The sequence below is a fragment of the Sorex fumeus genome, unplaced genomic scaffold (genome assembly GCF_029834395.1).
Source record: "Sorex fumeus unplaced genomic scaffold, SorFum_2.1 ptg000009l, whole genome shotgun sequence".
Taxonomy (NCBI): Eukaryota; Metazoa; Chordata; class Mammalia; order Eulipotyphla; family Soricidae; genus Sorex; species Sorex fumeus.
In genome coordinates this window covers 18,029,805-18,056,982 of record NW_026606066.1, presented here as the reverse complement: position 1 = coordinate 18,056,982, position 27,178 = coordinate 18,029,805, and the positions used below count along the sequence as shown (strand labels likewise).

Genomic DNA, 27,178 nt, shown 5'->3' with positions numbered 1-27,178 from the left:
TTGAGATGTGATCTCATTGGTTAGGAGTCCCTTCTAAATCTCATTGGTCAGAGCATGATCTGATTTATTGAAGTTAAAATAATTATACCTCAACCCTTTCAGTTTCAGATGTGACTAATTTGTTATGTGACCAGAGATATTTTGGCTGTAGATGTGTTATACAGCCTTGTCAGGGAGAACATATCTGCTTTCATAATAAATGGCACAGCAAATGAGAACAAATCAATAAAGATTTGTTGATCTAATGCAATTAGTTCAATTCCATGATCAGAATTAGAACAAAAGACTGGATGTAACTTTGAAATAATGTGGAAGCTAAGAGGGGGAGGACAGAAAAATAAGATATACTGAGTGAAAAGATGAGTCATAGGTGTGACTAAGAAAAGCACTGAGGCTGAAAATAGATTAGCTTGGGAAAACTGACAGTGGTTGATACCTCAAAAGACAGGGGGGCAGGGGGTTCTGTGCATAAAAAGAAAACAGTAAAACCCCATGATCAAATCAAAAAGTGAAAAAACAATTTAAACAGTGGGGTCAGAGTGATAGTACAAGGGTTAAGGCAGTTGCCTTGCATGTACCTGACCCCAGTTCAATCCCTTGCTCAGTATATTTCCCCAAGCACTCACTAGAGACCTATGAGCACAGAGCTGGGAATAGTTCCCACTAAATACTACCTGTTGCATTCTGAAATCAAAAACAAACAATTAGTCATATATGTTTCCCTGAGAACAACTAGGGAGTGTTCTTCAACCCTATTTCTACCAATAGTCTTGAAGTGGCACTCCTAACTAGTGCTAAAGACTGAAAACATTTCACTCAAGCAATTCTGAATAAAGTAATTCCTTGAGATCTAGAGAGCTGTGTAAGTCTGAGAATGATTCATTATACAAAGTATGCTGAATGTAACTAGGGAATGAAGTAGTCAATTACCCTATGCAATTATTTTCTGAGATTAGGGTGGAGAAAAAGAAAACTTTATTTTTTCCTAAGGTTAAATGAATTATTCTAACAGTTAGTTTTATATTTTAGGATGTATAAAAAAGTTTCCATTCTGTCAAGTAAGTATAGAAGAGGGAAAAGGAAAGATCTGGTGGAATCTTCGGAAAACCTGTTACAGCATTGTAGAACACAATTGGTTTGAGACATTTATTGTCTTCATGATCCTTCTCAGCAGTGGTGCTTTGGTAAGTGGAATGTACATAGGCAAAAATGTCATGTAGAAAAATAATTTATTCTCCAAAATTATCAGAATCATAGAGTAGGACTTAAGAACAGAGAAGGTATATCTGTACCTTACAGTATTTGGCAACCACAAGCTTAACAGTGCAAAATTCAGTACAGACTAAATCAGAACCATGAAAGAGCCAGATGGAATTTCTCATCTGTTGTTTATCTAGCAGATGTTTTCTTCACGGAGGCAACCATTTACAGAGACATTCTGTAACTACATTAACTTTCATGTCAAATGCAATCCAGTTTTCCCTAGTAATCATATTAGCAACTAAGGACTAAAAGTGTATTTCAGTTTCTTTGTAGCTAATCAATTTATTCTTTAAAATAAGCTAGATGATTCAGGGAATCACAGAAATTAATGCTGTAATAGATGTTCTATCACTCCATTTTTTGTAGTTATTTTATATGCTTATATCAGTGCTTGGAAAGAGATTTTGAAGTGGGAGGCAGACATGATAGGACATACTGAATTAAGAAAGATAGTAACATTTACTTGTCAATATTTTTGACTTGCCTTTAGATTTTGCTTGATATGATGCTTTTATAATAGTCAACATTTACCAAATTTTTGCTTTGTGTCCAATAGCACAGTAAGAAATCTCATCTAATACGTAGGAGAGGCAAGCCATATAAGTGAAATAAAATCATTGTTAATTCACAGGCTTTTGAAGATATATATATTGAACAGCGAAAGACCATCAAAACCATGCTTGAGTACGCTGACAAGGTCTTCACCTACATATTCATTCTGGAAATGCTTCTCAAATGGGTAGCTTATGGATTTCAAACATATTTCACTAATGCCTGGTGCTGGCTAGATTTCCTGATTGTTGATGTAAGTATCCTGAGTGGTTTATGAAAACAACTTTTTCTTAAATTTTTAATTTTGGGTACCATGGTTTGAAAACTGTTCCTCGTAGAACTGATTTCATACGTAAACTATCCTAGCGCACACCCAGGTGCCTGCTTTCTTTCATCATTGCACTAGGGTCCCTCACCTATTCTCCCTACCTTTCCTACTGGACAATTCTGTAGAGAATGCCTTTGGGCATTTGTTATTTGTCTTTTCTGTTTCTTCATATCTGCATCTGAGAGAAATTATTGTATATGTGCCCCTATCCTTCTAACTGACTTCACTTAGCATGATAATCTCCAGCTCTATCTATGTAGCAGCAAATTTCATTATTTAATATTTTTTCTCACAGTTGAGTAGTATTCCACTGTGTTTATCATGTACTGTCATTTTGGTTTTTTTGTTTGTTTGTTTGTTTGTTTTACCTAGTCATCTAATCATGGACAAGGGTGTTTTTAAGTTTTGTAGAGTGCTCTAATGAACATAGGAGTACAAATATCTTTTCCAAATTGACTTTTTGAACCCTTAGTAGATGCTCAGAAGTGGAATTTCTAAATTATATGGAGGTTCAGTTCCTTATTTTTTGAGATGTATCTATATTGTTTTTCAAAATGGTTGGACCAGTTTACATACCACTGTATCTTTGTAACTGTGGGTATCTTTTCCTCCACATCCACATCAGTGTTGGATGCTTTAGTTCTTAATGACATATGCCAGTCTCACTGGCATGAGACTATATCTCATTGTAGTTTTGATTTGTATTTCCCTGATTATAAGTGATACAGGGCATTTTTTTCATGGACCTTTCAGTTATTTACATTCCTTCTTTGATGGGGTTCTTTGTTGTTTTTGTAGAGTTCCACTAACATTTTAGATATCTTGGATACCAACTTTTTATTCAATGAGTGGTAGGCAAATATCCTCTCCCAGTCTGGGGTTTCTTTTTACTTTGACTTCTATTTCCGTTGGGTGTAGAAGCTTCTTAGAAGCTTCTTAGTCCTATTTGTTTATCTTTGTTTTAGTTTCCTTGGTCAGTGATTCTGAAGATACTTCTGGCTTCAATGCCATGTCATTTTCTTCCTATGTTTCCTCAGTAAAATTTATGGATTAATGTCTAATATCAAGGTCTTTAATCCATTTTTATTTTATTTTTGTGCATGGGGTTAGATAGGAATCTGAGTTCATTTTTCTGGCATGTGATTGGCTAGCTTTCCAGGCACCATTTGTAGAAGAGGGTTTCCTTGTTTCACTTAATAAGTATTTTACTTAATTCATTTTTGGGGGTTGGTGGTGGTATTGGGTCACATGATGCTAAGTGCTTATTTCTGCCTCTGCACTCATGGATTATTCCTTGTAAGCTCGGGATGCTGATGATTGAACCGGGTTTAGCTATGTGCAAGGCAAATGATCCGGTTCAATCATCAGCAGGTAGGGCACTTGCCTTGCACGAAGGAGACCCAGGTTCAATCCCCGGCACCTCATATTGTACCCAGAGCATTGCCAGGAGTGATCCTTGAGTGTAAAGCCTAGAGTAAACTCTGAGAGAAAGTTTCCTGAAAATTCTAAAATTTACCGAAATATTTACATTTTACTGAATAAGTGACATTTGCAGAAACACTACATTGTACTTAATTTTCCTTTATTTTTCCCTAAAAATTATGAATAGCTGCACAAAATCACATAAGACAGAATTTTTATTTTGTTTCTATCCTTAGACATCTAATATAGACATTTAGGTATCTATTAAGTAATGTATAAATAAATAAAATAAATAAAATAAATAAAATAATGACAAAGAATGATAATTCAAATCATTCCCCTCTAGTAAATTTAAATTAAAGGATTAGAACTGAATTCTGAAAACCTTCTACCTTAGGCAAGTTGTTACCTTAAATGAGTCTATTTTGTTCTTTTTCCTAAGACACAGGATAAATCATGTGAAATCATGCAAGTTTGCATAACTTTTTTTCTCACTGGGCCTATTTAAGCTAAAACAAGCAGAATTTAAATCATTTTTTGAATATGCAAGAAAGAGTTTTATAATCCATTAGGTATGTTTCTGCAACCAAACTGTCATTGTCACTGTCGCTGTCCTCCTGTTGTTCATCAATTTGCTTGAGCGGGCCCAGTAACATTGTGAGATTTGTTTGGCATATCGAATACGTCACTGGTAGCTTGCCAGGCTTTGCCGTGAGGGCAAGATACTCTCAGTAGCTTGCCAGGCTCTCCAAGAGGTGCAGAAGAATCAAAGGCGGAGGAATAGAACTTGGGTCAGCCCGGTTGGCCTCATGCAAGGCAAACGCTCTACCCACTGTGCTATCGCTCCAGCCCACACCCAAACTAGCCATAGAAAAACAGAAATATAGATTAAAATATTTGATATCAAAGTGAAATACTTCAAACCAAAAATTTGCTTTATAAAATTGAGAAATTTATCAATGAATGAATGTAATCTCTTCCATTCCCTACCTTAAAGTAAAAGTGGATTGTGGTGAACTATCATTCACTTGTTTATTCAATAAATGTTACATACTAAATCATACTCATGTGCTATTATTTAGATACAGGAGTTATGAGAAAGTCAGATCTAGTCCAAATAGAGTTTATGGAAGAGTGGAACAGACAATAATAATGAATCAAGCAAACAAAAAAAAAAAACCCCAAAACATATAAAAGTAAAACAAGGCCAAGTGGTGATTACTTTCATGAAATAAAACTGGGCCATAGACTAGAGTATGATTGTAGGTCAGGAAAGTAAAGGAATTAGCTAGGAATTCAATGACTTAGACGACTCAGTGTCTACATCAGGCAGATTCAGTGTCTGTGGAGTTTCTTCTTCTGGTGCGAAGATAGCTTTTCTCTCTCTGTGTGTCCTCATATGGAAGAAAGATTGACTAAGCTCTCTGGAGATCTTATTAAGTCATTGATCACTATGGAATCTTCCTAACCTAATCACCTCCCAAAGTCACATAAATACCACCGCATTGTGAATAAGATTCAGCATATGCATTTTGGGGAAATATAAACATTGATTCAAAAACAATGATACAATCACTTAGAAAGCCAGAGATAGAAAAATAAAAATATAACCCAAGGTACCTAAAGTGTATATGAGCTGGAAATAAATAATCAAGAGATAGAAAGAAAACTGTTGGACTCCTGTGATGAAACATAGATAAGAGAGGTAAAATAAGATTTCAGGAAAGTGGGTGGGGGAGATATCTCAATGATCTGGAGTTCATGCTTTGTATGGAGGAAACCCAGGTTGTATTTCCGCATCAGATTTCTCTTAGCTATAAATGTTCACCATTTTTAGAAAATTACAGGGAAAAACCTCAACTGAGCAGGGAGTAGAACCCTAAGCCTTTCTAGGTGTGACCCAGAAAACAAAAGCAAAAACAAAATGTCTCCAGATATTCTCTGAAAGCCATAGTAAAAAAGTCAATATTTATTATAATTGTATTGTGTTGAATATATTATATAATGTATTTAAAATTAGTTATAGTTACAAAGAAAGTTTAGAAATGGGTGGGTTACAATAATCAAATTTATTTTTATTTTTTTATTTATTGATTTTTGCTTTTTGGATCACGCCTTGTGATTCTGGGGTTATTCCTGGCTTTGCACTCAGGAATTACTCCTGGAGGTGCTCAGAAGACCATACGGGATGCTGGGAATCAAACCCGGGTCAGCCGCATGCAAGACAAATGCCCTACCCACTGTGCTATCGCTCCAGCCACCTAATTTGTTTTTAAAGAAGAGCAAAGAGTAAAAGTGGACCTCTCAGGGAACTTTGTCATTATTCTAGGAAAGACAAGATGTGTCTTAGATTACTATTATAGGACTAACAGCTGAACTAGATGTGTGGTGTAAGAAAAATAGTAGATTTGTTGTGTATATTTTCTTTCACTCCAAAGCAAATGCACAAAGGGCACAGCCTTTATCTGGAATAAGGAAGAGCAGGCTAACAAGTTAGGTAGGACAAGCGGATAGATGGTATAGGGAAGAGATCAGAACTAAGTTTCAAGTGTCTACAGACAGCCAAGAATAGATGTTCCAATTTTTATGTATCAAGTAAAAGAGAGAGTTAGAACATGATTATTAACTTAGGGGTCGCCAGAATATAAATGGCATTTAATGTAGGTTAGCATACCTAAGCAGATCGTGCAAGTTGGCAAAGAAGCACAGAACCATACTCTGGGGCATAAAAAAGTAGTACAGTGGGTAGGGCAATTTCCTTGTATGTGGCAAGCCTGGTTCAATAGCTGAAACCACATATAGTACCCCATGACTTCCTGGGCATGATCCTTGATCACACACCCAAGAAAAACATGTGTGCACCACAAGGTATAGCCCATAAAACAAACAAAAAACCACACACACACACACACACACACACACAAAACCTCCAAATTCTGGAGTCACTTTAGTGTTTTGATGTTTGGAAAATTGAAGGAACCTGTAAATTATAATGAATAGCAATTTTAAAAGATAAAAGAGCAATAGCACAGCTGATAGGGTGTTTGCCTTGCACGCGGCCGACCCAGGTTCGATTCCTCCATCCCTCTCGGAGAGTCTGGCAAGCTACCGAGAGTATCCCACCCGCTCGGTAGAGCCTGGCAAGCTCCTCATGGCATATTCGATATGCCAAAAACAGTGACAAGTCTCACAATGGAGACGTTACTGGTGCCCGCTTGAGCAAATCAATGAACAATGAGAGGACAGTGCTACCGTAAAAGGAAATCAGACTATCCATAGTGTCACTGCAGCTCAGAGATTGGTGGATTTTCCAAAGAATGGTGAACAATTTCATCAAAGTCATCAGAGACGTCAAGTACTAAGTACTAGTGATTTAAGTACTAAGAATTGACACATTTATTTTACAAAGTGGGAGTCATTAATGGCATGCATTAGAGATGTAACTTAGAATGGAAAGAATTAAATTGCTAATTAGAAGGAAAGAGGAAACAATGGAGATAAAATGATGATCAAGTATGATAATACAGATTGGACTGGAGTCAAATAACTAACCTATAAATCTATCTACCAAAATACTATCTGAAATTTAGCACTGAATATTTTGTTCTTATCCCAAAATCAAAAAGATACTATCTGAATATAAAAACAAATCTATTCTAGGGACTGGATAGATAGTACAGTGGGTAGGACACTTGCCTCTCATGCTGTCAACTTGGGTTTGGTACCCATCAACCCATATGGTCCTTTGAGTCCTGTCAGAATTGATGCCTGAACTCAGAGGCAAAGGTAAGTCCTGAGAACTTGCAGGGTTAGCCCAAAACAAAACAAAATAAACTATTCTATACTGTACATACTATTCTTTTTATGTTGTTGGTCATATGATGAACTAAGTAGACACTAACTTTTAAAAATTTTATATTTTTATATCAATATTATCAACACTATTTTAATCATGTTACCTCACCAATGATCATATAATTAAATAAAAGAATTAAAAACAAAAAACTATGTAGTATTGGCCAATTAAAAATAAACAAAAAACATGATCAGGGGTTGGAGTGATAGCACAGCAGGTAGGGCGTTTGCCTTGCATGCAGCCAACCTGGGTTCGACTCCCAGCATCCCGTATGGTCCCCTGAGCACTGTCAGGAGTAATTCCTGAGTGCAGAGCCAGCAGTAACCCCTGTGCATCGCCAGGTGTGACCCAAAAAGCAAAAAAAAAAAAAAAAAGTAAATAAAGTGTTTAAAAAATGATCAAATGTCTTGTGAGTCTTATGAGTGTTTAAAAATCCATATTTGGTTCTAAATTATCTTAAGATATTGTTGTACCCCAAAAAACACTCTTAGTAACATTTTCAGATATTGTGAAATATTTATTGACTGCAAGTGATTTCTGCTTTACAGATGGCACAGGTTGCTGATGCGGTTTAAATGACATATTTGATATTTTCTACTCAAATACTCTTTCTGCTTGCTCAAGTACTCCTTAGTATCCTCACCAGCTGTTCTGTTTGGTAAACAAAAGCAAAATAGGACATTCCTAAGTCAAATATGTATTTCTAATTTCCAGAAATTCTCTAGAATCGATGGTCCCTTCCTAAATTCTTGACTTTATTCTGGCAAATTGGCATCAGTAATGAAGCTAGGGCATAGCACTTATTAAGCAACACATTTACTTACTATAGAAATGGCACCAATTTAAATCCTAATGTAGCACTGTAGCACTGGGTGGTGGTGTATAGCCGTTCATAGTTGGTGGAGTGATCTGTCTGGTTAATTCCGATAATGAATGAGACTCTGGCATCCTAACTAGTTACGTGACCCCCGAGCGGTCAGTGTCCCCAACTTCTTAGAGGGACAAGTGGCCTTCAGCCATCCAAGATTGAGCAATAACAAGTCTGTGATGCCCTTAAATGTCCGGGGCTGTACGTGCACTACACTGACTAGAGCCTAATAATAATGAAAATTGATAACTCTGATTAAATGCTTACTATGCATAGATGTTGCCAAAAAATCACTTTAAATATGCTAATTTATTTAATCTCCAAGCTGTATGAGTTAAAAACACAATTATTCTTATTTTGCAGATGTGAAAACTAAGGCAATAAAAGATTAAGTTACTTGTCCAAGTTAACAGAGTTAATAAGAGAGCACAGTGGATTGTTCCCGAGTAGTCTGATTCTGATGACTCTGTTCCTAACCACTACCTTACAAAATCACTATTTATATTTCTTTTTAATTATAAATCATTAATAGTCTCATTAACAACATTTATGCAAGCCCTACTATCTGTTCCTCTCTTCAGAGAAAAATGAGATTTAGAGAAGTTATACAACTAGTAGCTGTGAGGGCTATTTCTATCTAGCACATGCCCTTTGTCCCATATTTTGCAATATTGCTTAAAACTGCTTGAAATATTGTGCTGCACCAATTAAAGTGATCCAAATTACATCCAAAAACTGATTGCTATTTGGGGACTTGGGATAGCACCCAGCTCAGTGTTTGAGTCACTCCCAGCAGGAACTCAGGAAACCTGAGGTGTCAGAGATCAAAGCCACAGATTCCACTGTAAAGCATTCACTGGTGTCCTTTGAGCCAGGCCCACAACTCAGAAAGTAATTGCTTTTATTGGAAATGAGTGAAAACAGTGAGATACCTTGCTAATATCTTCCTTGGAATTCAGCTGAAACTCTTCTGGAGAAAATTAGATTTAGTTAAAAGGAGTTTGAGTTGAGAAAACGAAAATATCAAATTATTGTCATTTCATATAAATTTCTGATTTTTCACCAAACGTGCTTCCAAGCACTCGAGTATGTTTGGTAATTCCTATAAATATCTTCTAGTAGGATTGAATCATTTGTTCCTTTTTTTAGATTTAATTCTCTTCTACAAAAATTCTTTCTAGGCATATTTTTAAAAAGATAATTCAATTGATTTAGTAGCATAAAATGAAATACTTTACTTAAAGACTTGGGGCTTAAGAGGTAGCACCAGGTTAAAGCACTTGAATGCTGCTGAACCCTATTTGCTACCCAGCATGACACTGTCCTCTTGACATAAAGCTGGGAGTAGCCCCCCAGCACTGATAAATATGCACCCCCATTTAAAAAAAATCTATGGCCTATCACTCAAATCAATAGTCTGTATTTCTGCTGTTTACTTAAACCCTAATACACATTCTTTATTGCTTCCTAGATAAAACCTTACTGATAAGGGCCTGAGAGAAAGTACAGCCAGCAAACCACTTGCCTTGCAGGGGCCAACTAAGGTGGATCCTGGCACACAGTATGGGCCCTTTGAGCCCTTCCAGGACTGATCGATCCTTGAGTGTAGAGCCAAGAGTAAGCCTTAAAAACAGCCAGGTGTGGATTAAAAAAAAAACACAAATAAAAATTAAAGCAATTTAACATAAAATAAAACCTACCTATAGTCCCCAAGCACACTCATCATCATTTCTCTCCAATCCTAGCTTTTTATTTTCTTAAATTCCTTATTTAGCCTGATCATGTTTTATCTATGAAACCAATTCAACATCATCTTTAGCTTCTCCATTTTCACTCCTCCTAACCAAAAAACCAGTAAATTCTCCTCCATGTTTCTGATTAACAAAAATATTGAGGAACATGCCTTTTTAACACCACAGTGACCAATTGGACCAGTCAGTGGTTTACTAAATGCTCTCTTTGCCACAAATAATGACTTTATCAAGCACTTCCTCTGACAATATTCACATGACTCCGTTTCTTTTTTTTTTTTTTGATTCTTAAAGACCTACCCATGGAATACCATACCATCTCATCAGCCAAGACTCTAAATAGTGGCAGCAAAGATAAATAAGCATTCTCAAGTATAATCTTTATAACAACTAAATTTCATTGAACCATAAATAATTCTGTTACTATAGATTTTAATTCCATTAATCTTCAAAACAACTCTAAGGCAACTATTGATATGATCCCAATTTTGCTGAAGAGGAAATTGAGACACAAGAGTAGTTACTTTGTCATTAAGTAACTATACAATGCATATTTATTATGAAAAATGTCAAAAAATTCCTACTTTTCCAAAGAGAAATAATTACAACCGAGGATTACTTACAATTATATACCACATAAACTGAAGTAATAATGCTCACGATCAATCAGACTAGCACTTCAAGTATTTTTCCAGGACTATGCTTGATTAAAGGTGATTCATCCATTAATAAAGATACTGTGATTTGTCTTTCAGCCTTCATAGCCTGTAATGCTATTTTACTTTAATAATCTGGAAACTGCCAAATCACAGAACTCCAGACAAGAAAGGCAATTCAGAGATCATCTGATTTAAAGTTTTATTTTAAAAACAATTGTATTTTGAATATCTAAACAAAATTCTGATAGAAACCTTAGTTTCCCTATGTCACATAGTAGTTCACTTTGGTTCATTCACCAGAATTTACTCTTATCTTTCCCAAAGATTTCTACTGACACCAACAAAGTCATAATGGTTTGGAGATTTACTTTCAGACATTGTGAACTTTTTTCCTTTTTCTTTAAAAAACATTGTTTGAGGGTCACACCATGCAGTGCTGAGGGCTTACTCTGACTCTGTGCTCAGAGAGCATTCCTGGTTTGCTTAATGGAATCATATGGGGTGTCAGGGATTTACCCTGGTTGACTGCATGCAAGGCCAGTGCCCTACCCACTGTACTATCTTTCTGCCCCCCCCCCCCGTGAGTTTTCTAATCATGTCTAAAGTCAAAGTCAAACTAAGAAATAGTCAGCCTAAGAAATAGTTTCAAGTGTCATCTTACCAAAGAGCCAGTCCAGAGTTACAAATTTCCCTTACAGAAAAAAGGGAAATTTTGTTTCTTATTCACATGATTTAGAAACTGCTTTTTCTTAGTGCTTCTGAGAGTCTCACTTCATTTTTGCCAGAAACCTTTCCCATCCCACTCTTCACCTCTAGCATTAGCCTCCCATTTACACCAAGAGCTTTGCACTATTATTCTTTCACAAGGCAACTGGTCATCACCACCACTTGAGGCCCTTCTTAGAAGCTGTCTAGAAGATAGTAAATGATACCGTTCTGGGTTGAAGGAGGAGATATAGGAACCTAGTAAGCAAAGTCCCAAGAACTCTTGCTGTAAGAAACATCAAGTTAGTACTTCTCGTGTTAGGATAGTGGTGGAAGAACCTTGGCACTCAAGTCAGGGGCAGAGTAGCAAGCTCTCCTGCACTGCTGGAAAGAAGTAGATTAAGAGACCCAAGATGTCCAGCTCTTTCTATAAATACCTTCAATCTATTCTGCTTTCAGAGCCATCTGTTACCATGTTGTTTTAGAGGAACCTCATGCCTCAAGTGCCAGAGCCTTTTAAGAATGTATTGGAGTAATTTTGCTTTCTCCTGCAGCTAACTATTGGATTTTCTTTTCTTTAAAAAAAAATTGTGTGTGTTTTGTTTATCGGCGACACCCAGCAGTGATCAGGATTTACTTCTGGCTCTGTGCTCAGAAATTACTCCTATTGGTGGCCCAGGGGTTAGATGGGGTGCTAGGAATAGAACCCAGGTCAACCATATACAAGGCAAGGACCCTAACTGCTGTACTTTCTCCAGCTCCAGCCATTGGAGTTTTCTCCACTCTTCCCCTATTTAGACAGTAGCCATTTCTTTGTAGACTATTCCTATCCTTATACTCCAATTGAGTTTATGAACAAGCTCCTTATTTTTTTCCTCTGGTCTTCTGTTTGTGTTCCTCTGTTTTTCCTCTGGTAGAATTTCAATAGGGAATATAAATAACTTTTTCAGATAGATAAAATTTCAGTATATTTTGATTTTGTTTTTATTTGTGGATCACACCAGGCTGTACTCAGGGTTCATTCCTGGCAGACCTCAGAGAACCATATGTAGTGACGAAGATGTAACCAGGTTAGCAGTGAGCAAGACAAGCAACTTACGCACTGCACTATTGCTCTGGCAATTATAGTACAATTCAAAGTCAGGAAATGCAATGTCTGACATCTTCTTTTTTATCTTCAAGTCATTTTGGCTATTCAGGGAGTTTTGTAATTCTATATGTAAGATAGTTCTTGGTTCTTGGTAATTGAATGCCTTTGGAATTTGAATGGGGACTGCTTTAAATCTGTATAACGCTTTGTGTAGGAAGGTCATAGGGACAAGGTCTATCCATGAACATGAACTATATTTTAATTTTCTTGTGTTCTTTTCTGGGCAGAAGCAATACTGACAGCACAGCGGGTAGGGTATTTGTCTTGCATGTGGCCAACATTGCTGACCCTAATTAGATTCCTCTGCCCCTCTCGGAGAGCCCGGCAAGCTACCGAGAGTATCACACCTGCACGGCAAAGCCTGGCAAGCTATCTATGACGTATTCAATATGCCAAACACAGTAACAAAAAAGTCTCACAATGGAGAAGTTACTGGTCCCACCTGAGCAAATAGGTGAACAACTGGAGGATGGTGCTACAGTGTTCTTTTCTATTTCTTTCAATAGTTACTTAGCGTTTTCTCAATATAAGTTTTCCACATTCTTTGTTAACTTGATTTCTATGTATTTAAAACTTGAAACACTGTTTTGAAAGTTTTCTTTTCTTTGTTTTCTAGTTTATTATTTGCATATGGAAATTCAACATTTTATGTGTCAATTTATAGTTTCCATCTTGCTGTGTTGGTTTATTGTTTCTAAAAGTTTTTTGTGAAATAGTTAAGGGCTTCTAAGGAAATCATCATTATCAACTGAAAATATAGAGAGCCAAAATAAGAAAATAGTTCTAACCTAGGACACAGCACTGCCATCAGACTATAAGAGCAGGAGAGAGGAGAAAAGAAAAACAGACTAGCTGGGACAGAGGGAGAGTGGTGGAGGGTCAAGGGCACTTTGGTGGGGTTGTGTATAACAATTATTTACACTAATACCATAAAACTATGCAATTATATAAACTACAATAAATTAGACTGTAGCACTGCACTGTCCTCCTGTTGATTTGCTCGAAAGGGCACTAGTAATGTCTACATTGTGAGACTTATTGTTACTGTTTTTGGCATATCAATACTCCACCAGGAGCTTGCCAGGCTCTCCCATGTGGGCGGGATACTCTTGGTAGCTTGTTGGGCTCTCCGAGAGGGACGAAGGAATCGAACCCGGGTCAGCCATGTGCAAGGCAAATGCTCTAAAAGCTGTGCTATCGCTCCAGCCCTTTTTGTAGTACAGGAATTATTATATTGATTTAGTGGAATGTACCAGTCTTTCTGGCTTACTTTTTATCGTACTTATGAAGACTCTCCCACTTCAAGAGCATTAAACTCTTTTTCAGTTTTCTGATTTGACTTGTTAATTGATTTTCTTTTTTGTGAATTTGTATGTTTTTAATAACTCTGGAACATACTTTGGAATTAGTCATAAGTCTTAGTCTTAGTCATGTGACTAAGCCCAAAGTTATTATTTTCTCAAAATGGTTCTTACTTAAGGTGTTTTTAATCTTTTATTTAAAGTGCTATCCCTGAGGACTGGGTCAGGGAGATAGTGTAGGGGTTAGGGACACAAATTATGGTTCAATCTTTGGTGCTCTACACACCAGGAGGTAGTCCTGAAGGTCCATTACACTGCAAAGCTCATGAAGCACCACATCCGCAGGCCCTAGCGTTCAGTCCAGTCCAGTTGGGAGTGCATTGTTGGGAATGATTCCTAATACCCCTGACCACTGCTTGGACTGCTCTCCATAGAAATAATAAATTAAATGGTACCCTTATCAGCATGCTGAATCTCCAGGTCTTATGATTCATTTGGGCTTTGCTTCTTTGTCTGCTAATTGACAGTTTTGATTATTAAAGATATATAATGGGTTTTGATATATAAAAAGACTTGTCCTCTCTAATTAAAAAAATAATATTTTAGTGGTCAGAGCAATTATAGTTAGATGGATAGGTTGCTTTCCTTGTACATAGCCAATCTGGGTACATGACTCCAATATTCATAGCCAGAAATGACATAAATTCAAGAGAGAAATCTATTTTCTAATTAATGATGTAAAATACCTTTCATGGAGAATTTGGATTTTGAACCAAAAGCATCTGAAGTATCTGCAGGTATTTGTCCAGGTTTAAAAGACTTGATGGAGTAAATAACTGGAGGATAGAAAATTTATAAAAATGGATGAGGACTCGGGTTTCATTGGAAAGGAAATAAATAGTATGACAAAGTTGGCACTTGTAGGGGGCTGGAGCAGTATTAAGGCAGGTAGGGCATTTGCCTTGCACACGGCCCAACCGGATTTGATCCCCAGCATCCCATATGGTCCCCCGAGCACCGCCAGGTGTAATTCCTGAGTGCAGAGCCAGGAGTAACCCCTGAGTATCTCAAGGTTTGGCCCAAAAAGAAAAAAAAACCTGGCACTGTAACATTGTTTCACTATGTAGAAGATGAAGGCTTCCAAGTATTGTCTAGGTTTATTTGGCAGTCTCTAAGATATAGACCTCATATTCTATAATTAAGAGTTGATTTCTTTGTAGATTAACTAGTTTTTTTTCTTTTCGCAGGTTTCTTTGGTGAGCTTGGTAGCTAACGCACTGGGCTATTCAGAACTTGGTGCCATCAAATCCCTACGGACATTGAGAGCTTTGCGACCTCTAAGAGCTTTATCTCGATTTGAAGGAATGAGGGTAAGAAGAACAAAATCACTCTGATGATTCATGTCAAAATTAATGTAGCTAATGTAGATAATTAAGGGTGCCATACAATAAATGTATAATGAATTATCTTCAGATATTTATTCTATACAATATAGAATTTTAAGTGGAAATTTCAGAGATCAGAAAATTGAGCCTGATGAAAATGAGGTTGGTTTCCCAGTGTTCTCAGAAATTGTGAGAAAACAAAACTAGAATCCAAGACTTCTTATAACAGTTCAAAACCTTTCACATGTGCTTCATTTTTTCCCATTGGTTAGACATATTTAAATGATTGTTTACTACTGATGTTTATCCTAGGGTAGGTTTTCTCTCCCCTCAATAGGTAATTTGATTCCTCAAAAAGTTATTTGTAATGAAAGAAAGGTAAATGGTTTTTGTGTACTTTACCTCTTCAGTTAATATTAGGAAAGAAAATTGCTGTTGAACAAGAAAACAACATTAAATAGTAACCTTTGACAAAAATGCATGTGTCCTAAACAACCAAAGTAGGGGGTTAGGAAAATTAACCAGGCTTTCTTGCAACCCCTGGGGTTGGTTTTATAGATCTCCCTTTGAAGCAAGCATTTTGAATGTAGTGCTCTTTTTTCATAGCGCTTGTATTTTCCTCTTCAGTTCTCTTCTTTAGTATACATTTTATGCGTCTAAACATAAAGTATACACTTATAGAGATACACACCCACTTACCACGCCCCTCAAAATACTGTTTAGCACAAAGGCTAGCTTTGTTTAATCCAGCCTGAAAATGTACTTAGATATTGAATTTCTTCTAGAAAACAGGGCTTTTATGTTAGGAGGTGGTTTGTTGGGGGCAATAAACATACTTTAGGCTTGACTTCAAGATTTACTCACCAGGAAGAATGCAACTACTCCCCATACTTTGTACAAACATAATATGTAAAGGAATACAAGCTGTTATTTTATAATTTTATTTCATTGCTACTTGCTACAGGTAGTCACTAGACAAGACAACATTAATCAAAGTTATTGTGTAATTTCAAGTTCTTTCACATCAATTTTTTAGCATTGCTTAATTCCTCTAGCTATATTGGTTTTATATCAATAACCCAGTTTTATGATGAAATGGTAAATGACCAGGATTTAAAAATGTAAATTTCTCTGATATGAAGTTTGACATTTTTGATGTGGCCATATGGGAGAATTGACATCCCAGGTATTAAGTCTATGTACAAAATGTATCTTAAGTGGAGCCTAGAGATAACAATGAGTCCGACCCAGTTTCAATCCCCAGATCACCATGGCAACCTGAGTGCTACCAGGTGTTGCCCTGGAGACTCCAAGTTCTACTGAGGTAGCCCTGGTCAACACAGCATTCTCAGACCCTAGCATTGTATCATACAGTGAGGTTGACCAAGAATTGTGAGGAGTGCTGTGGTGACCCCCTAAACACCACATTGGAGAGACCTTCTCAAAATGTATGATAAAATGCATCATGATTCCTTTTTGCTAGTAAGATAAATTGTGGTTGTTGTTTCATTTTACTTTGGGGGGGGGAATTTGGGGATACGAAGCAGTGTTCAGGGGTTACTACTGGATTCTGTGCTCAGGGATCACTCACACTCACAATGGTGCTGAGGATACAATATGGCCATAATTGAATCAGGGTCAGCTGCATGCAATATAAGCACCTTACCTTCTGTACCTCTAGTCCATGTGAAGATTATTTTACATAAAATATTCACACAATTAAAAATAAAAAAACCTATCAAGCATAATTATGTAACTAAATTTCTAGAAGAAATAAAATTCAAGTAGTATATAAAGTTTTTGCAACTTCTAATTTTAAATTTTAATATAAATTTTTAGATTTTTATGTTGATTTATAAAGTTTGTTTATATTTTTTTAAAAAAAACCAGTGTTTTATCTGACATGAATGCTTAACAAAATAGTCTAATATAAACCAGGTTAAATTACATATAAAATTACAAGATTCTCTTTTTATATATTTTAAAACACATTCTAAAGTTTTATTGATTTAATTATAGGAAGGATGAGTAAGTCTCTCCTTAATGGGATATAGTTTGGAGTAGGCAAAATGTCATGTGCCCTCCAAGTGAACATTTAAGAAATTTCGAATAGAGCAATGAGAAATATTCAGTACTTTTATGTTCATAGATAAATTTTATTTTATTTTTTAATTCAATATCTATATTTTGGAGGTGATTTACTAATGGGAAAAAAGTACCTGATAAGTATCTAATATTATTAATAATAGTTATAACAAGTTACTTTGATATGGGGATATAGATTTAAGGAATTATTCCTGATTTAATTATAAGGAAGATGTTAAGACACTTTTTCTTTTTTCCCATGTCACTATGTTCCCTTATCAAATATATTAAAGAGCATCATAAGCATCATCTTGTTCACCAAATTTTTTTAGTTTAATTCTTTGGATACTCATTTTAGTATAAATAAATAAAAGAAGTGCTTTCCATTTGAGGAAATTGTAAACTGCCTTGTCCTCATTTCTTTTTCTAGGTGGTTGTGAATGCTCTTGTAGGGGCAATTCCCTCCATCATGAATGTGCTATTGGTTTGTCTTATATTCTGGCTGATTTTTAGCATCATGGGTGTGAATTTGTTTGCGGGCAAGTTCTACCACTGTGTTAACACAACTACAGATAGCATGTTTACAGTTAATGAAGTCAATAATTACAGCGACTGTCTGGCTCTTGGCAAGCAAGCACGATGGAAAAATGTGAAAGTAAATTTTGATAATGTTGGTGCTGGCTATCTAGCACTGCTTCAAGTGGTAAGTGACTAAAGTTTTAGTTTTGGAAAAATTTTTCAAAATGTTTCAAATAATATCATTTCTCTGATATTGACAGAAAAGTAGTTGATTACACCTACATCATTAGTAACTTGATTTCTTTACAGTCACTCAAATAAGCTTTTGAATGACTATAAAGAAAATTTTGCAGTTATTTTTATCTTACGAAGTATTTTCTCAGTGTTGAACTGTGTAAACTCAAAAAGACAGCTGCTGTCTATCTCTCCCGCCGCCTGTGTTCAGTAGCCTCACGCCAGTTCCCCCACCCCGGGGAGGTCGATGGAGGTGGTCAGGAGAAGGAAGGAAACAAGGGCCAGGCTGGTTGGTGTCAATTGCAGTTTATTCCATTCCCATCTCCATTCTCCTCTAATTCTCCTCCTGCTTCTTCTTCCCTCATGCTACTTCATTCTCCTTCTCAATCCCCCTTCATCCTCCTTCTGGCTCTGGAACCTGGATCTGGATACCCTTTCTCCTTTCCTTCTGGAGTCTGGACCTCCCAGCCCACTCTTACTGCCTAGTTAAATCCCCCCGCATGAGGGGTTGGGGCTTACACATAGGTGTCATCACAATCAATAAGGGTAAAATTCTTTCCCTCGGGCCGCTTCTAGAACAGATTCTCATTTAGCAGGTTGACCCACCCTAGAGCGGAATCCCATGGGTGTGTTTCTCGTTTCCTTGTCCAACAAACATATAAGCATTCATAATATTAATCATTTTGTATGGACACAATAAGAAATACATTAAGCTTATAGAATTGCTCTCCTAGGGCCATCTCGATCTCAGACTACAGTGCTCAGGCCAGATCTTCTTTCCTATCCCTAGCAGGGTCCTAGTCTTGTCGTTACTTTTGTTTTTTTTTTCTTTTTGAGTCACACCTGGCAATGCACAGGGGTTACTCCTGGCTCTGAGCTCAGGAATCACTCCTGACTGTGCTCAGGGGACCATATGGGATGCTGGAAATCGAACCCAGGTTGGCCGCGTGCAAGGCAAACGCCCTACCCACTGTGCTATTGCTCCAGCCCGTCGTCGTTACTTTTGGGTCATGACAGCATTTGTCTATGATCAAGCTCTTAACTTATAGTTAAGAATCGTGGCACTTTGGACTGGCCCATTTCGATGCCAGGGTAGCTCACAGCTTGCCCTGGGTCCATTCAGTCCCTCTTTGGGACCCTGATTTTGGGGTGCTAGGAACTAAGTGCAACTGAGGCTTAAGTTAAGAAAACAGATGCCCGGGAGTGAATAATATTCAAAGCCAATTAAATCCTAAGTTACAAAGCATATTATTAACTGTCTTCCTGTATCTATACAAAAAGGACATTGCATTAAAATAAACTACTCAAAGAACATAAGGAGAGGAGAAAGGCATTATTAGCTTACAAGTTCAGTGTCCTAGAAGGATATGACTTTACAAATTAATAGAGTCTGATTAGGGAAGAAAGCTGATTAACCAATTGGGGAGGAGAGCATAGGGAAAAGTTTACAGATAAACACAATGAAACGGAAGTGCCTCTGGAGCACTGTAATAAACCTGAGTTCCTTGTGGCAAGGGAGGAAGGACAAACCAATGTTATCCTACATTCAACTTCAGTATTTCTAATGTGGTTGTGTATGTTTTTCTTCCTATTCATCTTTGTTGTAGTTTTACTGCTGCTATGTCATTATCATTTTTAATTGTTATAGCAATCATTAGCAAAGGAGTAATTTCCTATAAAAATAATGTTTATAATAATGATGAATTAAAAATATTAACTCCATCATTGTACCAACAGCCAAGGAGTATATTACTACTATGTAGGAAAATACAGATCTCATTGGTGGTGGTTTTCAAAATGTGCACTATATAATGTGTATTTTTAATTTAATTGATAGGATATTAATTTACCCTTAGCTAATGAAAGTGATTAGTTGTGTTTAAATGAATTATGGAGTTTACCTTTTGGTGAGAAAGAGTGTTGAGTTTGAGAGTTTAATTAAATTTAATATAGAGAAGAATGTAATACTTTTCCAGAGAAAATAAGAAAATGAGTTCTTCTAAACTCTACATTCAATCTTATTCAGTTCACTTTATTTTTATTTAGTTTATATATATTTATAGAAAATTTTATTATGAAAATATTTTTATTATAAAAATAAATTTGTATTAATAGTACCTAAGTTTTCTGTAGTGAAATGCAATATTCTTGGATTAGGATTTTATGTAGAACTCATATAATTTGTTTACAGGCCACGTTTAAAGGTTGGATGGATATTATGTATGCAGCTGTTGATTCACGAGATGTAAGTATCACTCAAATGCATACAATTTATAGCTGCTTTATGTTCCATAATGAATACTTCTGATAACTGAAGATTCCAGAATTTTATTTTAGATATAATCTGTATGCCAAAATTGCATATGGAAATGATCTTCTAAAACTAATATATTACAATATGGATAGTATTTTGATCTAATATATAGCTACTATGAATGAAGTTATACTGCATGAATTTGAAAGCATTGAATTGTTCAGTAAATGAAACTGTTACAATGAGAAATCTGGAAAAATCTGGGAAGTTAACTACCTATATCTACAGAGTGCGGTAACCTAGAGTCGTTAAAATAGCTTACAAAACAGAATTTTAAAAGGAAAATTTAGAGTAACTCAAATTTAAAAACAGGAAAATTTAAAAACAGAAATTATTTGTTCATGCTTTAATTTTTCTCTGAAGTTTATATTTTCTTTCTAAATCTAGATTTTTAAAAGTATGCATCTCCAAACCTAATCAACACTATTGAAAAAATATATGACTAATAATGAGTTCAAACTGTTTGCTTTATTTACCATTGTTATTGATTTTCAATATATTTATGCAGTTAAGCCACTTAGAAAAATAATTTAAGGATAACAATGAAATTCCAGGTATTATTATATTGATCAAGGTAGTTAGAAAATATGTTAACTTATCAGAACAGAATCTCAGGGCAGGAAGTATAACACTATATTTAATGGCATCATTTCACCAAATTATTCAGTTTTTAAGTATTTATTGTGTTTTAAAATATTATGTCACATTTTCTATGTTATTTAGGTTAAACTTCAGCCTGTGTATGAAGAAAATCTCTACATGTATTTATATTTTGTCATCTTTATCATCTTTGGGTCATTCTTTACTCTGAATCTATTCATTGGTGTCATCATAGATAACTTCAACCAACAGAAAAAGAAGATAAGTATTTTCCACTTTTTACCTTTCTCCATTTTGAGTTTGTTTGTTCTACATTCCAATAATCAGGATCGTATATGGCAGACTTAAGTCATATTTGTATTCTTTTCCGTTTACTCAGTGGTCAGTTAAGATTTAGAGGATTTCTGCCTGATCCGCCTCTCCAAAATGGCCACCATGTGACTTTCACCCCAAATATGACCACTGCTTCAAAAACATCCACAAGGCCTTCAATACTTTACTCTTGCTATATAGTCTTTCAGGAATGTTTTATCAGTTTTATCTGATTCCCTAGCACATTTCCTATATATGCATCTCTATTTCTTAGTAACTACCTACTCACCATCAGCACGATCACTTGCTACCAAGTCTAGTTTTTTTTTTTAATGAATCACCATGAGATACGGTTAAAGATTTACAAACTTTGATGATTGCATTTCATTCAAACAATGTTTGAGTCTAGATTATTGAGACGGGAATTTTATGCCCTTTTCAGAGCAAACTATGTTTTGTATGTCATTTTAAATTGGCTATTTTCTTTTCTTGCACTGCTTGAATCAACTTCTTAACTTCTATGGTCTAGCTTAAGGTACTCTCAGATATGAAGTCAAGTTGCTTTTGTTTCTTCCTTTTGCAGATGACAATGTTTTCCTTGAAGGGCTTTTTGTCTTTGTCTTTTAAGCCTCCACTTTCCTCACCTATGTTTTCAATTTCCTACCATTTAAAATCAAGAATTTTGTGTTATTGATCTATGCAATGATAATAACAGGAACACTATCCATCATACAGAAAGTTATTGAAATGTATAGAATAAAAACCTGAAATAAACATTAAAACAAATTAAGAATAAATCCTTTATGTGAAAATATTTGCTCGAGCGGGCCCAGTAACATCTCCATTGGAGACTTTGTTGTTACTGTATCTGGCATATCGAATACTCTCGATAGCTTGCCGGGCTCTCCGAGAGGGGTGGAGGAATCGAACTCGGGTTGGCCATATTGGCCGCTTGTAAGGCGAACGCCCTACCGCTGTGCTATCGCTCCTTTAAATTGCCTTTTAAACATAACATAAAGATCCTGTACTAATCAGTTTTTTATCATAAGTTTAGCATAATATTAATTTTTCAGAAATTTATATTAATGGCAATGAAGATTGTATTTATATAAGCAGATAAATTAACAAACAGAAAAGATTAAAGGAAATACTCAAAAATACTTTTGTGGGGGTGTGATGCCACGACAGGTCAACCTGTACCCACAAGGAGAGTGCATCAGAAGCCTGATGTTACCTCAGGCTTCCTGATACCCCAAAATTGCTCTGTGCCTCTGACCAGATGCCAGCAACTCAGAACCAAGTTTCCCAAGAAATTATACAGCCAAAAGTTAGATATGTGGGAGCCACACCCACAAATGTGTGGCTCAGCTTCACAGGCTCATTTGTCGGCCTTGCTTCAGAGACCCATAAATAAATCTTGAAAGAAATCAAAAGCAGCAGTTAAATCTGGATCTGAACATGGCTGAACAGACCAGGATAAATCAGAGGGAGGCAGGTCAGCCTGGTGCATGCCCGAGCAGTATCCCTGGCAATCGCTTGTTTTCACAATCCAAAATCGCTGCCATTCTCCTGGCCGGACCTCACCATTTCAGAATGGGCCCACTGAGATATAGCACTGTAGTACTGTCCTCCCGTTGTTCACTGATTTGCTCGAGCAGGCACCAATAACGTCTCATAACAAATTGAGAGACTTGTTGTTACTGTTTTTGGCATATTGAATACATCACAAGGAGCTTGCCAGGCTTTGCTGTGCGGGTGAGATACTCTCAGTTGCTTGCCGGGCTCTCCGAGAGGGGCAGAGGAATCGAACCCGGGTTGGTCGTGTGCATTGTCTGCTGAAAATTCAAGTATGTGGGTTTTATGACTGAAATTTCCAGGCCTTTTCAGGGTAGAGATTGGCTACCTCCCCCCACTTCCCTGTACTCCTGGAAACATCAGCAGTCACCCCCATGAACCAACCCCAGCGTCACCATGTAAGCTCTTCTATAAGACTTGCTCCAGAGACCCATAAAAAAAATCTTGAAAAAGATCAAAGGCCGTAGCTAATCTCAGACCTGCACAAGGCCGAACAAACTGGGGTAAATTTGGAAATGGGATAGGTTAGCCTGGTGCTCTCCCAAGCAGAACCCCTGTAGTCTCTTGCTTCCACAATTCAAAATTGCCTCCATGTCCCTGGCTGGATTCCACCATCTCAGGATGGACCCCACTGAGATATAATCTGCTGAAAATTTGAGTAAAAGGGTTTTGAGACTAAAAACTCCAGGCTTCCTCACGGTTGGGATGAGCAACATCCCTCTGCCTTCCTGTATATGGAAGCCTCAACAGTCATGTCCACACCCCTAGGCTGTAATCCAGTTTAAAAGCTACTCCAGTCTTACCTTCTTGATAAAAATACTGAATCCCTTGAACAAACACGGTGACCTCTTAGTACCTGTATTGCAATTCATAAGGCACAAAAGGAAAAGGAAAGAGAAAGAATAAAATTGCCTGCCCAAGAGGCAGGCTAGGAGTGGGGGTTGGAATGTTGGTGTTGGGGGATGGTGGGAGGAAAACGAGGGACATTGATGGCGGGAAATGTACACTGGTGAAAGATGAGTGTTGGATCATTGTATGGCTGAAATCCAATCATGAATAGCTTTGTAATGGTCTATCTCATGATATTCAATAAAAAATTTTAAAAAAGTGTAATGTGGAGTTCATGCCTGCTTCAGTCAGCTTAATCAGTGGCTGAATAAATAACATTACTACTACATTAAAAGAAAACAAAAACTTTTGTAAAAGTGTGTTAACCCATGTCAGGATTGTAACTATTTTTATTTTTTTCTTTACTTTGGAGGTCAAGATATATTTATGACTGAGGAACAGAAAAAATATTACAATGCAATGAAGAAACTTGGATCCAAAAAACCTCAAAAACCTATACCTCGGCCAGGAGTAAGAATTGCTCATTTTCTTTAATATTTGTGTATGATTCTATTGGGCCATACTCTACATAAAAACATATTTAAGTTATATAATCAAAATATAATATGGCCAAATTGTAAATTTTATATTACAGAACATAATTAATGACTTCAATACTCCATATGAATTACTAATTTCTTTTAAAGTGGCAATTCTATGGTCTTGGTCATTTTGGTGATATGAAGATAAGGTAACTGTGTACATCAAACCATAAGAATTAACATAAATGTGAACATGAAAAAATAATAGTTTTTCAGCTATAATAAGAAAATAAATTTTAATGAGTGAGAAAGGAGGTAAGATAGGGAGAGGGGCATTGGTGGAGGGATACTAACACTAAATGTGGGTATAAAGTTACAACATTGAATGTGAGAGATCTGTGATCAACAGCTTTGCAACCCATGTGAAAAATATTTTTGATTTTTTTTTAATGTGGCCAAGGTTGAAAGGATAATACAGGAATTAAGGCACTTTCCTTATGCATAAATGACTAGAGTTTACTCTCCAGCACCACATATAGTCCCCTAAGTACCATCAGGAGTGATTCCCTGACCACAAGAGTCTAGGAGTAACTGAGTACCAGTGAGTGTGGTTCAGAAACCCAATAAATAAATTTTCAATGAAATAAATTTTAAAAGTAGCAATATACTTATGCTAGGGAGATAGATCAAAGGTCTGGAGCAAAAGCTTTGCATGCAGATGTCCCAAAGTTCTATCACTAGCACTACAAGATCTTTATTGCACCCCCAGTGGTGGTTTTGGAGTCCCACAGTACCACAGGGCCCAAGCAGGAGTGAGTAAGTATCAGCGAGAGGGTCCTCCAGACCCAAAGCACTGCATAGGGGTCCTTTCCTTTAGCCCCCAAAGAGACAATATTCTGTATAGTTTGTCAGTTGAAGACTTTCAACTTGGGGTTCTCACTGACTATTTCTGACACAGTCTACTGCTGATGCCAAAATGTAAGGGAATCTTGCTATTCTGATTTAAATAGAAACCTTTTTCCATTTAAATACATGCGGTTTTTATAGACTTATGCACTACCATAGCCTCTTTGTTCTCTTCATTATTATGATCAGAAACTATTCTTAACCATTTTAGGAGGGGAAAGGCATTATTATGGTTTATTTCACCAAAAATAAAAGAGAGTGCATACTCTACAGAGCTTCATAATAATGGAAGGCATAAGACATGAAAAAGTGTATTCTGTCTCATCTATCTTCTTAGGTGGGCAAGAAATAAGGAGCTGATACTTAGACATCAGACCCAAAGCTCACAAAGCCTGTTATTGCCAGGCCTGGAATTTAAAAATCTCTCATGAACCTTATACATAACGTCACCTTATTAATTTTAATAGTACTTGGAACCAAGTGAAAAACAGTGTGGTAATATGGGGGTTGAAAGGACAGGGTGCACAAAAAAGCATAAATGTGTTTTACAGGAACTCTGGTTTTAGGTAAAGTGCAAATTTTTATTTTTATCTTTCTCAATCATATATTGAAAACGTTGTTACATTTAATGGCCATATGAGTAAGGAAATCATTAAAAGCATGTAGCTCATTAGACTATTCTTATTAGGGCAAAAACAAAGAAAAACAAGTCAAATATTTTGATTGAGACATGAGGCATTGAAAAAGAATGACAAAGAAAAGAGTGATAAATAGACATAGCTTAACATAGTGAGGGAGAATTAAATTGAAAGCTAAGTAGAAAAAGACATATTTAGAAATATTGAGAGATGGAAATAAATTACAACGAAAACTCTGAATATAGTAATGAGTTGGGAAATTCATCCACAAAAAATTCTATCTACATTAACCTATTTATTATTAATCATTACTTTTGTAAAATCATCATACTTATTAAAATAAAGCAAAGGCCATGTATAATATCATTCATTTGTCACTAATGTCTTATTGAGGCTTATCTTTCATATATTTAGATGCACATAGATCTAATATTTTGCTCTTGTTACAGGAGCTTTGTTTCTCCCTTTTAATTAGTTGCCACTCCTTGTTGTGTGCAAGAGGCCACATGTTGACAGGCATCAAACCTAGGGCCTGGCAACACAAGCATATTCTCTGTATCACTTGAGCTATATTCCTGGACATCTTTTTTCTTTAATAATATGGAAAAATGAGCACACAGAATAGTTTCAGACTATTAGTTCATATCTCTTGGCCTTATATGGGAAGGCCACATTTGAAATTTTTCTTGAGAACTATTAATAAAATAATTGTATACTAATATGCATGTTAACTATATATTTTCTCTTTCTAGAACAAATTTCAAGGGATGGTCTTTGACTTTGTAACCAGACAAGTCTTTGACATCAGTATCATGATCCTCATCTGTCTCAACATGGTCACCATGATGGTGGAAACAGATGACCAGAGCAAATATATGACTCTAGTTTTGTCCCGAATCAATCTTGTGTTCATTATCCTATTTACTGGAGAATTTGTACTCAAGCTAATCTCCCTTAGATACTACTACTTTACCATAGGATGGAATATCTTTGATTTTGTGGTGGTGATTCTCTCCATTGTAGGTAAGAATGGTTTAATTACAGAGAAATACAGTTGCAGGAAAAACCTCACTCACGAGCTGACTGCTGTGTAAATGGACATTAGTTCTGAAAATCAACATGTTTGGAAATCTAAACTCACCACTAGTATTCATTTACCTCTAACTGAAATCAGCAATGAAAAATAATACATTAGAGGTTTCATAAATACTTTTTTGCTCAAAACATTTCAGGTAGGAAATTGGTTTCAAGTATTTAGACCCATATAATCTTAAATTGACATGCCGCTATAAAATTATTAAAATTTTGCAAACCTTCGTATTGGTTCATGACACTCTGCCACTGCATAAAACTCATAAAACTCTGTAACATTTCATTGCTAATAA

The 27,178-nt window shown here is 36.2% G+C and overlaps 1 protein-coding gene across 6 annotated transcripts in view; it reads left to right on the top strand.

Annotated features, from left to right (window-relative positions):
- LOC130019812 (sodium channel protein type 3 subunit alpha) overlaps positions 1–27,178 on the top strand; it is a 137,567-nt gene that overhangs the window by 108,067 nt on the left and 2,322 nt on the right. For all 6 annotated transcript variants that reach the window (XM_056110487.1, XM_056110486.1, XM_056110485.1 and 3 more), the window contains exons 19-26: positions 1,030–1,184; positions 1,895–2,068; positions 15,103–15,225; positions 17,756–18,028; positions 20,270–20,323; positions 21,116–21,253; positions 24,134–24,238; positions 26,546–26,816. In XM_056110487.1, coding sequence (XP_055966462.1) covers positions 1,030–1,184; positions 1,895–2,068; positions 15,103–15,225; positions 17,756–18,028; positions 20,270–20,323; positions 21,116–21,253; positions 24,134–24,238; positions 26,546–26,816 — 1,293 coding nt within the window. The remainder of the gene's footprint in view (positions 1–1,029; positions 1,185–1,894; positions 2,069–15,102; positions 15,226–17,755; positions 18,029–20,269; positions 20,324–21,115; positions 21,254–24,133; positions 24,239–26,545; positions 26,817–27,178) is intronic.